This window comes from Pteronotus mesoamericanus, unplaced genomic scaffold (genome assembly GCF_021234165.1).
Source record: "Pteronotus mesoamericanus isolate MK-2021 breed Mesoamerican mustached bat unplaced genomic scaffold, CSHL_Meso_final contig_121, whole genome shotgun sequence".
In the NCBI taxonomy this organism is placed as follows: Eukaryota; Metazoa; Chordata; class Mammalia; order Chiroptera; family Mormoopidae; genus Pteronotus; species Pteronotus mesoamericanus.
This window is the reverse complement of record NW_026555046.1, coordinates 903860-921469: the sequence shown is the minus strand read 5'-3', so window position 1 is coordinate 921469 and position 17610 is coordinate 903860. Positions and strand designations below refer to the sequence as shown.

The 17610-nt window shown below is 40.9% G+C and overlaps 1 protein-coding gene across 2 annotated transcripts in view; it reads left to right on the top strand.

Moving 5' to 3' along the window:
* Positions 1-17610, top strand: part of TGFBRAP1 (transforming growth factor beta receptor associated protein 1) — a 54184-nt gene that overhangs the window by 19586 nt on the left and 16988 nt on the right. Inside the window, exons 1-5 of one of the 2 annotated variants that reach the window (XM_054585751.1) lie at positions 481-532; positions 736-1436; positions 10536-10730; positions 12777-12931; positions 16612-16694. In XM_054585751.1, the coding sequence (XP_054441726.1) occupies positions 749-1436; positions 10536-10730; positions 12777-12931; positions 16612-16694 (1121 nt within the window). In that variant the 5' untranslated portion in view covers positions 481-532; positions 736-748. Of the gene's footprint in view, positions 1-480; positions 533-735; positions 1437-10535; positions 10731-12776; positions 12932-16611; positions 16695-17610 lie in introns of those variants that run through there. The other variant, XM_054585760.1, reaches the window with a different exon arrangement.

The following is a 17610-nucleotide window of genomic DNA, read 5'->3' as shown; positions in this document are numbered from 1 at the left end:
TCAGGGACTCCCTACTGTGTGTATGTCTGCTTTCCTGCTGGCTGAGAAATTAGGGAAAGACTTTCTTGCCCATTTCTGCTGCTTCTTGCTTTGTGAATCAGGAGCCCTTCTCAGAGGAAGAAGTAGGAAGCCATGGGTTAGAGTTGGGGGCAGTGTGTCTTCCAGTGGGAGTGATTGTTAACTGCCATGTCAAACCTTCTCACAAATCTACCTGAGAGACTTTAAGATTTGAGGATATCTTTACTACTCTACACAAATGCATTCACTCTTATTGGGAAGAATACAAAGGGGCCAAGGTGTGGTTCCTGCTCAGTGTTTTAGCCACATGTGCAGTTAGTTGTGTCCACCACTCACTTCAGCACAAAATCAAGTGACTACAGGAGCTCTGGGAGAGATCACTGAGGATCATTTTTGCCTTTTTCCACCATGTTTTTGTTATGTTGTTTGTGGATGAATACATGTGCTTGTCTTTTACCTACAGGTATGCTTCCCAAGAACAGTGCAAGGAAGCTCCATATAAACCTAAGCTCTGGTGAGGATGAGCAGACAGCTCTCCTGCAGGGGTCTCTCATTGGTCTGGTGGGAGGAGGGTGATTGGGAAATCTTTTTTTTCCTTCACTGTTTTTATTAACAGTGTTAAATGATTTCATTTTCCTGAAATTGTAACTGAGGAATCAGAGCATGATATTGTGACCTGGAATGGTACATTACCTTTTTCTTTTCCTCTTCCTACAGACCAGCAGCAGGCATGATGAGCACCAAGGCCTTTACATTGGTTTCTGCTGTGGAGCAGGAGCTGCTCACAGGTGACAGAGAGCGCATCAGCATCGAGTGTGTAGAGTGCTGCGGCAAGAACCTCTACGTGGGCACCACTGAAGGCTCCATCTACCACTTCCTGCTGGAAGAGAAGACCCTGCCTGCTGGGATAGCCACATTCACTGCCACTAAGCAACTGCACAGACACCTGGGTTTCAAGAAGCCAGTGAATGAGCTGCGAGCAGCATCAGCTCTCCACCGACTGCTGGTGCTCTGTGACAGCTCCATAACTCTGGTTAACATGCTGAACCTGGAGCCTGTTCCCTCAGGGGCCCGCATCAAAGGGGCTGTGGCGTTGGCCTTGAATGAGAACCCTGTGGATGGGGACCCATTTTGTGTGGAGGTCTGCATCATCTCTGTGAAACGCAGAACAATTCAAGTGTTTCTGGTGTACAAGGACCGGGTTCAAATCGTCAGAGAAGTATCCACACCCGAGCAGCCCCTGGCTGTGGCTGCAGATGGCCACTTCCTGTGTCTGGCTCTGACCACCCAGTACATCATCCTGAACTACAACACAGGCATCGCCCAGGACCTGTTTCCATACTGCAGTGAGGAGAAGCGCCCCATTGTCAAGAGGATAGGGAGACAGGAATTCCTCCTGGCGGGCCCGGGAGGACTGGGTGAGCAGGCTGCTGTTGCCTCCACTAATCTTCACCTCTCATCTGCCCATTCTCTTTGGTTATCTCCGTGACTTCATGCTGTCTTTTAAAAATTTTATTTTTCAATTACAGTTTACATTCAGTTTTATCTTGTGTTAGTTTCAGGTGTGCAGAATAGTGGTTAGGGAATCATATATCAATACTTTACAAAGGGATTCTCCAATATTTCAAGTTCCCACCTGGCCTCATACATATTATTAACTGTATTCCTTATGCTGCTCTTTACATCCCCGTGACTATTTTGTAACTGTCAGTTTTGTACTTCTTAATCTCTCCACCTTTTGGTCCAGTCCCCCAGGCCCCCTTTCATCTGACATCACTTGTCTGTTCTTTGTGTCTGTGAGTCTGTGTCTGGTTTATTTGTTCATTTACTTTGTTCTTTGGTTTTAGTTTGTACTAACATGGATCCTGAAGATAGCTCTGGGGAGGAAATTCTTTTTAAGTAAATAAGTACAAAAATGAAAATCTATGACTACCTGATAAGATTTTCTCAAGTATGTGGTTTTTTCAGTTGATTGTTTTTTCTCTTCATCCTAATAAGGATTTGAGGTAGCTCACTAATAGGTCTTTCCAGATGTGGAGACTTCAGTGTTACATATATAATTTTCTCGTAATTGACTGAGATTTTATCCCACCCAAAGGTTCTTATAACCAGCTCCTTAAAAGGGCTTTGGCTATTTTCTGTGGTCTTACTAGTTCTCTGCCCTGCCTTACTGAAATGAAGAATCAGAGCTATTAATTTCACTGGTGACTTGTGACGTTTTCTTTAGGTCATGAATGGCTCACATTACCAGGGGTCGGGGAGGGAAGGAGGGGCGGGGGCGGGGGCGGAGTGAGAGTGTGTGTGTGTGTGTGTGTGTGTGTGTGTGTGTGTGTGTGTGTAGTGTGTGTAGTGCTCAGGTGCTGCTCTGATGTTTTGTGGGCGCACCTCAACCTTTTGCAATACAGAAGGTGTGTGTAGCTTTCTCATTTCACAGTGATGGGTACAAACATTTTCTGGTAATGGCAAAAATTGAGATCATGAACTAGGTAGGATACGCTTCTTGATTTTTACTTTTTTTTTAATAGACTATTTATTAGAGCAGTTTTAGGTTCATAGCAAAGCCGAGCAGAAAGTACAGCATTCCCATGTACCCTCTGCCCCTAAACACATACAGCTTCCCCTACTATCTTTATCTCCTAAGTGGTGTAATTGTTACAATAGATGAATCTATATTAAGTTATTATAATCACCCAAAGTCCGTAGTGTATATTAGGGTGCCCTCTTAGTGTTGTACACTCTATGGGTATGATGACATATACATGGTATTAGACAGAGTATTTTCACTGCTTTATGCACCCTGGCTGGGTAGCGCAGTTGGTTAGAGCATCATCCTGACATGCTAAGGTTATGGGTTTGATCCCTGGTCAGGGGCACATATAAGAAGCAACTAATGAATGCACAGTTATGTGGAACAACAAATTGATGTTTTGTGTGCATGCTCTCTCTCTCAAAAATCAATCAATCATATTTTTTCAAAACGAAAAGAAGTCCTTTGTGCTTTACCTGTTAGCCCAGCCTGCTCAACCGTTGACAACCACTGATCTAGTTGATCTAGTGATCTAGTTGAAATGATACAGTGTGTAGCCTTTCACATGGATGTTACTTCACTTAGCCACGCATTTAAGCTTCCTTCATGTCTTTTCATGGCTCGATAACTCAGATTTTTACTTTTGGGGGAAAAAGTATTTTACCCAATTACCTTATAAAAAAAATTCCAATTTTAATGAAAACTTTTTATCATGGAAAGCATATATAAACATATATAGTGGAAGAGAGTAGTGTAATGGCCTTGATGTACCCATCACCCAGCTCCGGCCACTACCAGCTCCCTGCCGGTTGTTTGATTTGTACCTCTAATCACTTCCCCTGCTCGCATGTTTTGAAGCCAGAAACAGACATCATAGTATTTTACCTGTAAACATTTTAATATGCACTTCTGTTATTTAAAAAAAAGAGAAAAAAGAAAACCACAATACCCTTATATAACTAAAACAATTAAACAGTAATTTTTAAATATCAAATATTAAGGCATGTCATATTTCTGTTATGCATGAAGAGACATATAAATATATATGTACATACATTTATGTTTAAGTATTTGCATGTTTGAATCAGATTCATACGAGGCCCGTACATAACAGTTGCTTGACAGGTCTGTTAAGTTTCTTTTATCTTTAGGTTCCATGTCCTCGTTTTTATTTTTCTTTAATTTTTTTGTTGAAGAAATTGGATCATTTCACCAATAATTCCTGATAGTCTGAATTTTGCTGATGTTATCCCCCTATATTGTTGAATGTGTAAGGTTGACCTTGTGTTTCCTGTAGGCTGGTAATATGAGAGGTTTAATCAGATTCAAGTGTTTTTTTATTTGCTTGTTTCAGACAGGCAAGCCTTATTCATAAGTGGCGGAGGACTTCTATCAGGGTTGCATAATTTCGTATCTCTCTTTGAAATAATAGCTATTGATGAGGATTGCCTACATCCTTTAAATATTGTATTGTAGGATCTTCAAAATGGCAACATTCTATTTCTGTTCCTCCTCCATATATGAACTGTATTTCCTTGGGGAAGAGAAACTTCTCATAGACTCTATGATTGCCCCCAGGTACCTTTTGTAAGAAAGGCAGGATGAGGTTTTCAGTAAGGTGATCCCTTCTGTCTTCCAGAAGTACCTTTTTAAAATTATAATTATAAATCATGGATTTTAACATATACAGTGTATTTTAGTCCATTTGAACTTGGGAGAGCTTATTCAGGTTGATGGCCCTTCACATGACCCTAGAACTTTAACAGTTTCCTTGCCTTCTGTATATGGCAAGGTGTTCCAAGTTTACTTGGCACATTTCCTGCCTTAGATCTGGCTTCCACCTTTTCTCCTAGGGGCCCTGATGATTGGGGACGGTAGTCTGGGTACTAGAGGAGCTTGTTGTCCATTGTTTCTAGGCCTTCAGTAGCTACAGCTCAGAAGTTTGCATTTTTTTAAAGGTGAAATCCAATAGGAGATCATATTGATAAAACCAGTTCAGAGCTGCAGGACACAGACCTTGTCTACCTGTGTACCTGCATCTCCTTCCAACCACATTGAAAATCTTCTTAAACTACTGCCCCAACACAGTTGTTTCTTTGATCTATTCCATAGTACATAGAGCAGTGTAACTGCCGACACTACTGTTCCCACAATGCGTTTACTTAGGAAAGTTTGAGTATTTATAGTTCTTTTTGTCCTTAGGGGGTGTGTGCGTGCGTGTGTGTGTGTGTGTGTACATATAAGTATACATAAATACACATATGTAAAAGGTAGATACAAGAATGTATAGTCACATTACTGTGTTTTAAAATCATTTGGAATAAGTTTCCTTCTGTGTGGTTATGACACCAACTGGAAGTACAGTTAAATTGTTTTATTTTTGATTTTTAGAAATTGCTTTATTTTATTTTTTATTATGTAGATATTTACAAGGTTCCAAGGCCAATTGATACAAGATATATTAAGAGAGCTTATATCCTGTCTCCTTCACCTATTCTCTCCTTCCCCCATAACTAATCTTTATTTTTATGGTTTATCCTTTCATTTTTAAATAAAAAATATAAACAGGTATGTAAATATTTTAATCTCCTTTCTTGTTTTTTTTTTTCTTTTTAGTTAATAGTGCATTATGGAGATCACTTTGTAGGATAATATATATTCCTCATTTGTTTATAGCTCATGCTGCTCTGTTGTGTGGCAGTGCCATAGTTTATTCAGTCCATCCCCTTGGTTGGCATTTGTGTTTTTTCCAGTCCTATGCTATTAGTAGGGATTTATCTTTTTCTATTTTTCCGGTGTACTTATGGGAAAGTATTTTATTTATTTTTTCTTGAAACACACTTTTTTTAATTGTTCAAATACATTTGTCTCCATTTTCCTGCCACCACTTTCCCCTGCCCCACCCACCACTACCTCCCACCCTCAATCCTTCCCCACTTTGGCTTTGTCCGTGGGTCCTTTATACATGTTCCTTGATTTGACCCTTCCCCTTCTTTTCCTCATTACCCTTCTCTCTCCTTCCCTCTCTTTTCTGTTGGTTTGTTTTTTCTTTCAATGTTGCTGGTTATATTTTCCTTGCTTGTTTGTTTTGTTGATTAGGTTCCACTAATAGGTGAGATCATATGGTATTTGTCTTTCACCCCTGGCTTATTTCACTTAGCATAATGCTCTCTAGTTCCATCCATGCTGTCACCAAGGGTAGTAGCTCTTTCCTTCTGCTACATAGTATTCCATTGTGTAAATGTACCATAGTTTTTTGATCCACTCATCTACTGATGGGCATTTAGGTTGCTTCCAACACTCGGCTATTGTAAATTGTGCTGCTATGAACATTGGGGTGCATAGGATCTTTTGAATTGGTGTTTTGGGATTCTTAGGGTATAATCCCAGCAGTGGAATTGCTGGGTCAAAAGGCAGTTCCATTTTTAGCTTTTTGAGGAAATTCCACACTGTTTTCCAGAGTGGCTGCACCAGTCTGCATTCCCACCAACAGTGTACTAGGGTTCCCTTTTCTCCACAGCCTCGCTAGCACTTGTTTATGCTGGCCATTCTGACTGGTGTGAAGTGGTATCTCATTGTGGTTTTAATTTGCATTTCTCTGAGGGGAAAGCTTTTTAAAGGTGGGATTGTTGAGTCAGAGAGTAAGTGCATGTGGACCTTGCTAGGTATTGCCATATGCCCTGTCTGATGGGAATTATCAGTTCTTCTCCCTAGCCATTTATTTTAGCATTCTTTATCATTTCAATACCAACTTGTTGTCAGTTATATGTTTCAGTATTTGTTTACAGTTTTACCATGCAGAAGCTTTTCTTAAACATTTCTATAAAATCAAATATATTAACCTTTTTACTTTATTGCTTCTCGATTCAGTCATATTAGGGATGTTTCCCCTTCTTCCAGGTTTTAGATAAATTCACCCATGTTTTCTGCTACTAATTTTCATGGTTTTATTTCTTATAGTGAAGAGTGTAAGGAATGGATCACTTTTATCCTTTTCTATATGCTGTTTGTTATCCCAGCAAACTGATAAAGGAGTCCTTTTTCCTCACGGATTTAGGTGGCTGCCTTTAGCGTACACTTAATTTCCTAATGTCACTGGGTCTGTCTCTGAATTTCCATTTTGTTCCCTGTCTGCCCATTAGTGAGCCAGTACCTGTTTTAGTTATAAAGACTTTATAGTGAGAACATTTGATTCCAGTATCTTTTCATTGGTTTTAATGTTAGGATTGATGGGAAATGATAGTCAATCATATTTAAGATGCCTTTTTTCTCAGACTTAACTCTGTTTCAGCTACATTGACATCATGCTGAATGAACCAACCCTCTTTATTGTTGTTTTGCTTGTGATTAGTACGATTATAAGCAAATTGGAAGATTACTTGTAAGCTCTCTTACGCAATACTTATATACAAGTTCTGTATACAACGTAGTAGTCACCACCATCATTATATGGCTTCAGAAGTTAAGTTCAAACAAATTACTATAATGAATGTAAATCCACTTTTAAACATTTGAGAACTGTGTTTTCATTTTGCCTTTCTTTCTGAAGATGACGTGTTCACTTTCATGTCATGAGAAATTGCTCTTAACTTTTTTCCTTAGTTTAAATTTTACTATTTTAAACAATATTTTGTTGAAAATTGTATAACGCAATTTATTATTGTGACTTTAAACTCTATTCTCTGATAATGCTTGTTAAAAAATACAGATGATTCAGCTACTTGTCATCCTCATCATGGCTGTCTTCCTCCCAGCTAATACAAGGGGTCCTCTGGTGCTTAGAGGGTGCACAACTGGAAATAATGGTATTTAAAGGTTTTTACCATGTACAAATTTGCACTCTTTCAACGGCATGGAAACAATAGGTTATCACCTCAGCATTTAGCAAGTACATAGGTAGTTGTTGGTGCTAACAGTTGTGCCCTCTGTTCCTAAGTGGATCTGTGGACTCCCTAATTGCCATGACTGCTGTGCCCTTTTATTCTAGTGAAATCTGCTTTTCTGTTTGTGTAAGAGTCTTTGTTCTATACCTCAGGTTTCTGCCCTTTTCATTTTGAGAACATTCCTGCTCGGGCCTCTGCACTGCATGGTTCTAGGGTTGGGTGAGGCCCAGTCTTAGGCAGCCCATTCCAGGATAAGGCTGGACAGCATTTTGGTGTCCATGTTCCCATGAGAGTTGCTTTCTACAGAATACAGGTGTTGGCTGCCTTGGAATCACATTCGCCAGCAAACACCTGAGTGAAGGCAGTGGTCATGGTGCCATTGCCGCCAGATCACTTTTCTGTCCCCTTTAGGTTCTTTAGTGGCTGGTTCTAACTGCATGGGAAATTCAAGTTCGTACTCATCTTTCTCCTCCAAAGCTCAATCCTAATTTCAGATTCCTGATGCCTCCTGTGGCTTTGCACCTCGTTTCAATCATCACCCGAGGATATGTTTATTGATTTGAGGAGGGAGAGAGAGAGAAACATAGATTGATCGGTTACCTCCCATCTCATGTACGTGCCCCAACTTGGGACTGAACCCACAACGTAGGTATGTGCCCTGACTGGGGATCAAACCCACGGCCTTCTGGTTTATGGGATGATGTTCCAACCACCTGAGCCACCTGGCCAGAGCTCACGCTCTCTCTTGCTCCCCCTAAGTCAGGTACCAGGTTCCTTTGGAAGTTACCCATCTTCTTTTTGTGTGTCTAGCCCTGGCCCAGTGCTGCCTGCCTGGCAGGCAGCTGCCTGGTCTTTCCCTGTGTCCAGGTCTCTCCCTCCTTCAATGCAGTCTCCACCCTCCTGTCAGGTGGTCTTTCTAAAGCACCTGTGATCCTGTAATAAATGCAGACTGCACTCCTCAGCCTGACTTTCCAGGTCAGCATTTCCTGCTTTGACCCAAACTTGACTCTTCGACCCTCTGTGCCCCATGAATGGTTTGCCCTGTTCTGGGAGCCACTCCCTGTTAGGAGGACACACTGGCCCCCTTCCCTGCCTCCCTTGACCTCCTGCTTCTTACTGCCAGAGCCCCATCTGGTGTGGGTGTCATCTCTGTGCAGCCCGTATCTCTGATCACTTGGCTCCATCTGTACTTCACCTCCCATCAGCACTTCTCACTCCTTTCTCCTGCCATGGTTGTTATCTCTTGTAGTAGTTATTTATGAATTTTCCTTAACCTGTTCACCTCTGAGTTCCTCAGTTGTGTCTCAGTCTGTCTCTCGGTGTCTAACTCAGTGTTCGACATACAAAAAGCACCTAGCAAATATAGTTGAATTTATGGTTGTTGCTAATTTATAGTTTTTCTTTTGTAGGTATTTGTTTAATAAATGATTTTTATGTTTTTGATGAGTTCATCCAGAGCCACACACTGTTCTAGAGTATGATTCTCAATTTTATGCTATTATTAAAAATGCCAGTGAACATTCTTATATTTAATCTATCGGCAATAGATTTAAAGTAGAATCATTGAATTAAAGTGTAGGTATATGTTCAGTTTTGATGGATAATACCAAATTATTCTCTGGCCAATTTAATGGGTAAAAGTTTTTTGGATTTTTTTTTTTTTTTACCTCTTTAAATTTGTGTTCCCCTGGTTACTAATGAACATGGGAATCTCATCATGAATTCACTAGTCATTTGCACTTTGTCTTCTGTGACTTACTGATTCATATCCTTTGTTTATTTTTCCATTGAGTTGTTAGCCCTTTTCTAATGATTGTTATGGACTTAAAGGGTCAAAGGGAAATACTTAAAGAATCGTTCGTGTTAGGCAATTGTAACTTAATTGGGAGATGCGTGCACACGCCACACACACTCTTCATAAAGCTTATTGTTCTGTCATCTGGACAGTTTCAGGTGGTGCTGCTTCACACTCCAAGAGCCAGTATTTCAAGTGTTTGGCAGGGCCAAACAAGTGTGGTGTGGGTTGAGAGTGAGGCATGTCCACCCTTGAGCTCCCTGGCACTCATTTTCGGGGACAGCCGAATTTAGAGGGGAAGAGCTATTTTTACACTTAAGTGCAGTACTTTTCAATCTTAGCAACCACAGAATATTTAAGAAGGTCAGTGGTTTCACAGGTTTAGGAGTTTTGCTCAAATATGCATTTGTCCATTGTTTCCATCTTCAGGCATTCTAGGATTTCTTTCTCTCTCTCCCACTCCCCCCTTCGTGGTTGAGTACAGAAGAAACCACTTGTCTCCTGCGGTAGCATCTAATCATTGCAAGCAGCAGCAAGCTGTTTTCAAAGGTGTGTTATGTCCACAACTTTGAAAATAGCTAAAATGGGTTGACTTTACTTGGTGAATATATTAATTTTGGTAAACCCCAGAATCTGGGGATTATAAACAGCTCATTTGGAAATGGTTCATTTAGTGCTTTATGTACAAGAAGGTAACTGTCATTTAATAGTTTAATATGGAAGTTATCATTGACAAACACCTAACAGCACTCTGTCTTGAATTCCAAAATTGGTTTTATCTTTGTGTTATAGTCCATATGTATGCAGAATTAGACCTTAGCTCTGAACAAGGACAGTTTCTAATAGGAAGCCTTATAAAAATGCTTGGCACATTGTAGGTACTCAATAAATATTTGAATGAATGTATTCAATATTCATTGTTGAACGAATGTATAAGGAAGAGCTGTAACTTAGAGATGTAAACCAGTGGGAGGACGAGATATGAAAGAAAGCTTGTGAGGCTTCCTAAAATTGTTTGATAGTAACTTCTCCCCTACTTACGAGGACACGTGTATTATAAACCTTCAGGTGGGTATATGTAAACATTTATCTACCTTCATTTTTAGTTGGAAGTCAATATAAGTTATGCTTTCTGGGGAAGCTAGTTCTCATGAAAATAAAGTCATGCAGGGTTCTTGCAACATGCATCATAAATATATTACCTTTCCCATCTTGAAATACAATGAAAGTAGGGGGTTATTCTGCACCTAGACACAGGAAAAAAATACTATAGTTTTTTTGAAGGCCCTTCTAACTCCTTCTATTTTTCTAGGCATGTTTGCCACAGTTGCTGGGATTTCTCAGCGAGCTCCCGTGCACTGGTCAGAGAATGTGATTGGGGCAGCTGTCTGCTTCCCGTATGTCATAGCACTTGATGACAAATTCATCACAGTTCACAGCATGTTGGATCAGCAGCTAAAGCAGACCCTGCCCTTTAAAGAAGGCCACATTCTACAGGATTTTGAAGGTATGAGTTTACACAGAAATCTTAACAAAATGTAGTTATCGACTCTTAACGGTATTTCTTCAGTAAATGCTGTTAAGGACCCCTTAGGAACCAGGCCTTATGCTGAGCATAGCAGATACACAGAAGATGGTAACACACATTCTGCACTGCAGGAGCTCCAGGATTAATGGGGAGAGAGGCATTTAAACAATAGCTGCAGAAGTTAAAGAGCTTCATAGAATGAAATAAGGACAATTGGAAGAGCAGAAAAAGAAGTATTTCCTAGAAATATTAGGGAGGACTTCCTGAAGGAAGTGGTATTTGAGCCAGACCTTATGGGTGAGTAGGAGTCAGCCAAGCAGATCTGGTGTGAAAGAACCTTCAGGTAGAGAGCAAGGTGCATGCAAATCTGCGCCAGAGTGAACCCTGTACTTCAGACCATGTAAACAGTTCAGTGTGACTATGGTGCATGGCCTGTGAGGAGGGTTGGTGTCAGATGAGGAGACAAGGGCAGTCAGGGAGGGACTGCTTCTTGTGTGCAGTGGTGAACCAGAGGAAGGATCTATCTTACTTCTCCCAAATTTTATTATGAATCTTGTCAAACATACTGCACTCCATTTGCCAAGGTGTAACACTGTTAACATTGAAAGGCAGTGGAAGATACTGTGGCATTTAATCCGTAATACTTCCTAAGAAGGGCATTCTCCTACATAGCCACAAAGCCCTTTTCGCACCTTAGAAAATGAGCTCTAATACCCTGCCTGTGTTCAGATTTCTCCAGTTGCCCTAAGAATGCCTTTTATGATATTTTACTCAAAGCAGGAATTAACCTCAATTTATGCATTGCACTTGCCATTTAAGGATCTTGGCTTACCACACACAGACCTTCCTTTTTGAGATGCTAGGGATATATACGTACTGAGACTCAGTCCCCACATTAAGCATGCCATATTCCAGTTGGGGGTCCTGGCACATGCTTTGGAGAAGGGCACATTTCACAACCATGCTGCGATGCTAGAGGGGATAAGGTTGTAGACACTGGGGAGGCTGATGATAGAACCCACCCTTGGTGGGAACAAGGGAGACTTCCTGGAAAAAGGGATACCAATGCAGAGGAAGGACAGAATCTCGTCTAAGTGTGAGAAAAAGTACTTTGGTTGTGATGTTGGAAGATAGACCATCTAGACAAGAGAGCAGAGCAGGAAGACCAGGAGGGGAGATGACACAGTGACGCAGGCAAGAGGAGGAGGGCCTGGATGAGCAGGCAGTGGGTCTGGGTTTGGAAATGATCACAGGGAAAGGAGAGTTGAAGAGCAGTTAAGGCTTGGCAAACACTGAACTATCCTTCAGACATATGTAAAAGATTGTGCCATTGCTTCCTGTGTACACATAATAGCTTAAAAAGTATCTCCAGAAGGGAGCAAAACTCAGCAGAAAAGCTTTGTCCTAGGAGCTCATCCTGGATGGTAACTCCAACTCTAAGATCCCTCAGGTGAAATGAGGGTGACAGTGCCAGCCATCGGTCAGGCTAACTCACAGCTTTGTGGAGAAATGAATAAGGGAACACCAAGATGTGGAGGTATTCTGATGGCAGCTGAATATGAAATACCATCTCATGGTTCAGAATGCTGCGTTATGATCTAGTTTCCTATAAACTAACATGGAGAAGAAAATTTTTAAAACCTTTATATGAGGTATATCATAATTCTTATTAATAATTTTTCATAACCAATCTCTACAATCTTTGGATATATATTGGGTATCTACTCAACTGGTTTTAAATTTATCAGTACTTCACATAAAAATTGCAAAAAAGCATATTTTATACTTCCAAAATGCAGTGTTAAAAGAGTTTGTCCTTTGCTGACAGTTGCAAGTATGGGATGAAGAAAAGAGAAGCATCATAATATATAATCGCTGTAGGAATTGTGTGTTGGGATAAGGCTCATGAAATTGGTCAACAAACCAGATCAAGATTCTGTTGGGGGGAAGCCGGATGCTTTGCCAGGATGCTTTGCCACAGGCAGTGTGTCTACCCCTTCCTAACAGTGTTGAATTTCTTCCCAGGAAGAGTGATTGTCGCTACAAGTAAAGCCGTTTACATCTTGGTTCCATTACCTCTGGAAAAACAAATACAGGATCTTCTAGCAAGCCATAGAGTGGAGGAGGCTTTGGTTTTAGCAAAAGGAGCCCGAAGGAACATTCCAAAGGAAAAATTTCAGGTTTGTAATTAGCCGGTCATAGAAAGCATGCCTCCAGGCCACCAAGCAGAAAACACTCCGATTAACCCACATGCAGGGGGCTCTTCCTGTGCACCAGACCTTGCAGTTTGCATTTGTATCTGTTACTGAGTTTTCTCAGTACATTCACATTGTACAGAGAAGGAAATGGGCTGCAGAGCAGCCAGGCAGCTTTGCTGATGGGACACAGCAACCGGCCAAGTCAGGTTTGAACCTTTAACTTCCATTCTTACACCAGGTTGTACTTCTAATCACCTTTCTTCTTCAGTGGGTCTTCAAAGAAGAATCAGGGGCATAATCCTTAAAAACCAAAAGAAGAATATCAGGTTAATTTGTTTTCTAATTTAGAATTTGTATTTGTTGGGATGGGATGAATTTTAAGAGTTTAGATATATGTTCAGGAAAAGCTTTGTTAACTATACTGGTAACTACTTAATATGGCAGGAATCCATCTAATTAATTTCCTTAGGAGAAAACATTAATGCACTTAAGTAACCTAACTTTTGTTGGTATGATAAATAAAATGGAAATAATAATCACAAATTATTCTTATGTCTAATGAAATCAAGTTCCCTCCCTAAAAATTGCTACTTGATCAACTGTTACGTTACTTCAGGTTACTTTATGTAGTTGAGAGAAAATGTAATGTGGGTATGTGTATCCTTCATCTGAATATCTAAGTCAATCATTAAAAATTCGCATGAATTAAGAGTAATCCCTTGATTGTTACAAATGGATCAGATTTTCACAGATGTGATTGTTGTGGAAAGAAATAATGCTTTTTGTCCTCAGTTGCTTTATGCTGAAAAGGATAGATTCTGAAAGTGAAAGACAGGAGCTATACTTTACGGTCTTGGGGTACGAAAAAGGGCATCTTTTATATATATTTTTCTTAATCCTCACTCAAGGATATGTCTGTTGATTTTTAGAGAGAGAGGAAAGGGGAGATAGAGAAAGAGAAAGAGAAACAGAAACATCAATCAGTTATCTTCTGCATGCACACTGACCGGAGATCGAACCCGCAATCTAGGTATGTGCCCTGACTGAGAATCGAACCTGCAACCTTTTGGTGCATGGAACGATGTTCCAACCAACTGAGCCACTCAGCCAGGGTTATATTTAAATATTGATAAACTTACCATCTTTCTTCCTAATTTTTTATTTTTATTTTTTTAAAAACCTGATGTGACTTCTTTTAAAATTTTTTACTTATTGATTTTAGGAAGAGAGAGAGAGAGCGAGAGAGAAACTGATTTGTTATTCCACTTACTTATGCATTCATTGGTTGCATATTAAATGTGCCCTGACCAGGTATCAAACCTACAACCTTAGCGTATCAAGATGTTGGGACGACATCCTGCTCTAGCCAACTAAACTACCCAGCCGGGGCCCCTTCCTAATTTTTTAAAGTAAGACCTATCTATTAGCACTCAGCAGAGGGCAGCAAAAGCAAAAAGAAGAAAGCTCCTGTTCAGGGCTTGCTCAGCCTGCATTTCTGCATTGTTTTCCTGACACATCCAGGTAGGGAGGAGGGCCATGCTGAGAAGGTGCTGGATCAGAGTGCCATGGGATCTGAGACCTGCCCCTGCCCGCTTCACTCTTAGCTCCTCTGTCCTCTTGTGAAGTAGGCCTATGAGCTGCAGTTGGTAGGCGTGTTGAATGTCTAGACAGCCCACATATTGGGGTGCCCCCTCCTTGCGCTCATACACATGTGCACACTTTAAGTTTCTAACATTTGCCGAAAGGGGTTGTCCATGTCGTTTGTCTGCTTTTTGCTTTTTCTTATCTCTTTTTACCAAGGGTAGAGATAAGCAGTCAGTACTAGAGAATGTTAGTAGTCATCTTGCTCTTTAATCTTAGTTGACGTTTTTCCTTCCTAACATGTTCTCTGCCTTCTCCCTGTTGCTCCTAACACATATAGCCCTGGAAATACCCTCAGAACCGTCTCAAACTCAGCCCTTAATCTCAGCACCTGCTGTTACTGCCCGTGCACAGACCTTTCTGTTTTGTGTGGATGAATTTAATAGCTTCCCTCCTGTGTGTCTGCACCACTTTCCACTCCATTCTGGAATCATCTTTCTAAAACATAGACCAAATCCTTTGCTTGAAATACATCAATGGTGCCCTGTTGCTTAAGGTAACACCCACCCCTTGAAGGCACATCAGGATTGGCCCAGCTCACTTCTGTTCTCTCCCCCGCTCCCCTCTTACCCTATGAGTCCTACACTTCACCACAGAGTGGAAGACACAGGGAACTAATAACCACTGAGCCCTACAGTGTGCAAGCCTGCCAAGAGGCATTTAAAAAAATTTTTTAATACTCAAAACAATTTAAAAAATAACCAGTATCATTATGCAAAAACAGGAAGACACAATGGCTGAGGTCGCTTTGCCTCTGGACAGGTGGTTGGTGAAGACAGAGCAGCCACCTCTTGTGCCTTCTTCCCCAGTTGGTGGAACATGCCACATGTGTTCACACACCTCTCCACCTTCCCCCTTTGCCTTACTTGTTATTTATGCTCTGCTATTAAGGGGAGCATACTTCAATACCCAGTAAAGCGTTGTTTTGATACTTTGCTTAAATATGCCTGTCCCCTGAATCCTTCCCATTCCTCCGGGCAGAACTAATAACTCCCTTGTGCTTCTGCAGTTATATATATTAACATTTAACCTGCACCCATTTACTCCTCATGTCCACACTTTGCCTCCCTGAGTTCCTAGAGGGACTTTTTTCTCTTTCTGTTCCTCGCCCCTGCTCATTTCTGGGCCGAAATACAAAGGAATGGATGAATGTGTAATTCAGAGCTACCAACTAGTCTTCAAACAGGGCTCTGATATAATAAATTATGTAGCAAAAGGTTTTTTATTTCAAGATAATTTTTCCTAATTAGGTGTGTGTGTTTTGAAGGGTTAGATGTGACTCATATAATAAAGTACATTACTTATTTTAACTTTAGGATGCTTGCGACCAAATGCTAGACCCTAGGCTTAGAGAAACCAGAAAGGGAGAGAAAAGGAGACCAGATGTTCAATAGACTGGCATTTCACCATGTCACTCCGTTCTCTTCATTTAAAGCAAGTATTGGTTTTACTTCATTGAGTTCTGAACTAGACAGGCATTTATCCAGAGGTTTAAATGTGGGTCTGGGATTAAAGGAATATTTCTTCTAGAGATCCAAAGAGACAGACAATTTAGACCTTTAAAAGCCAGTGTTTCTCAAAGAGGGAAAATGTCTCTGGAGAAACTAATGAAAAAAGAAGCCCCTGATCCAGGGAAATAAATGTCCTATGTACAGGACAGCTTTTCATGGTGTGCCTGAAAATCAAGAAGAAATTCCCCCTATAAATTCTTCATTTTTCTGCTGAAGGGCAGAGGTATTTACTCAGCCCTCCAAGCAAATGCTTTCGTTCTGTGACTAAAGGGATCTAAATTCAGGTTCTGCTGTGTTCTGAGAAAGGGGTATGGGAAAATAAACATCTACTGAAAAGCAAAAAGAAAAAGAAAGCAAGCCTGACTTAAATTATATTAAGGTTTAGGATGCTATAAAGAAAGAAGCATCAAGGAGACAAAGGTTTGTGTCAAAAAGATTTTTGGTTTGTGTCACCTACTGTGGATGGTATTTATGTTTGAGTTTGAACTCTGACCCTGTCTTTCTCTGCAGGTGATGTACAGAAGGGTTCTGCAGCAGGCGGGGTTCATACAGTTTGCACAACTTCAGTTCCTGGAAGCTAAAGAGCTCTTCAGGTAATTTGAGGTGTTGGTAGCAAGATTTCCAGGTGTTCCTCTGTGGTCAGGGCCTCCGTTCCAGCTGCGATGCTGTAGTGGAAATGCTGTCGTGGTTAGATTGTGCTTCAGGTGGTAATGGTGAGGCTTATTCTTGACTCCCTCCACCTGCCTTAGCCTTAGTTCAGTTGTCCTGTATCTTAAAGAGGGTGGGGTCTGAGGAGGGACGGACATGAAAGTCCTGTAAAGAGAGGAGAGGGCAGTCTGAAAAAGTGAATCTGATAAAAATGGAGGATTTTTAGGAAGATACCTATTGTTCACTTCTCCTTTTCTCCATAGATTTCACAAGAAGCTATGAGTTTAGAAAAAGGAGCAGGTGCTTTTGGGAAGATTTATGAAAATGACTCTTTTTCTAAAGACTTTGTAAATGGCCTGTTCCTAGTTGGCTCTCTCAGGAAGTTGCGTTTCTCTCATGGAGGTACCCTGGCTTTATGAGTCACCCTGTACCACGGGCCATCTTGCCTGTCCTCTCACCCACTCCTGTCTCACTGTTTCTCAGCTGCCCATTCCTCTAACACTGTGCTCAGTGAGGCCATGGTTCATGTGCTTGCTCAGCGTGCTTTGCAGAAGAGTAAGGTAAACCTGCTACCATAGTCTAAATACCCTACTAAAGCATTGCTTATGAATAAGTTTTCAAAATGTCTGACTGGAATAGATTCTAGGCAGTGTAGAGCCATCTATAAGATAAGATGTATACAAAACCTCTGAAGAGACCCTTTTCATCTCAGTAAAAACTGCAACAGAATGCCATTCTATAGCTTGCTGTCCAGCACCTGTTCTGGGCAGTGTTTGCAGAAAGGCCTGGACCTCACTGATACCCACCAAGGCTCTACCAAATCAATGGTAGAGAACAAACTTCTGAGTGAAGAAGTAATTT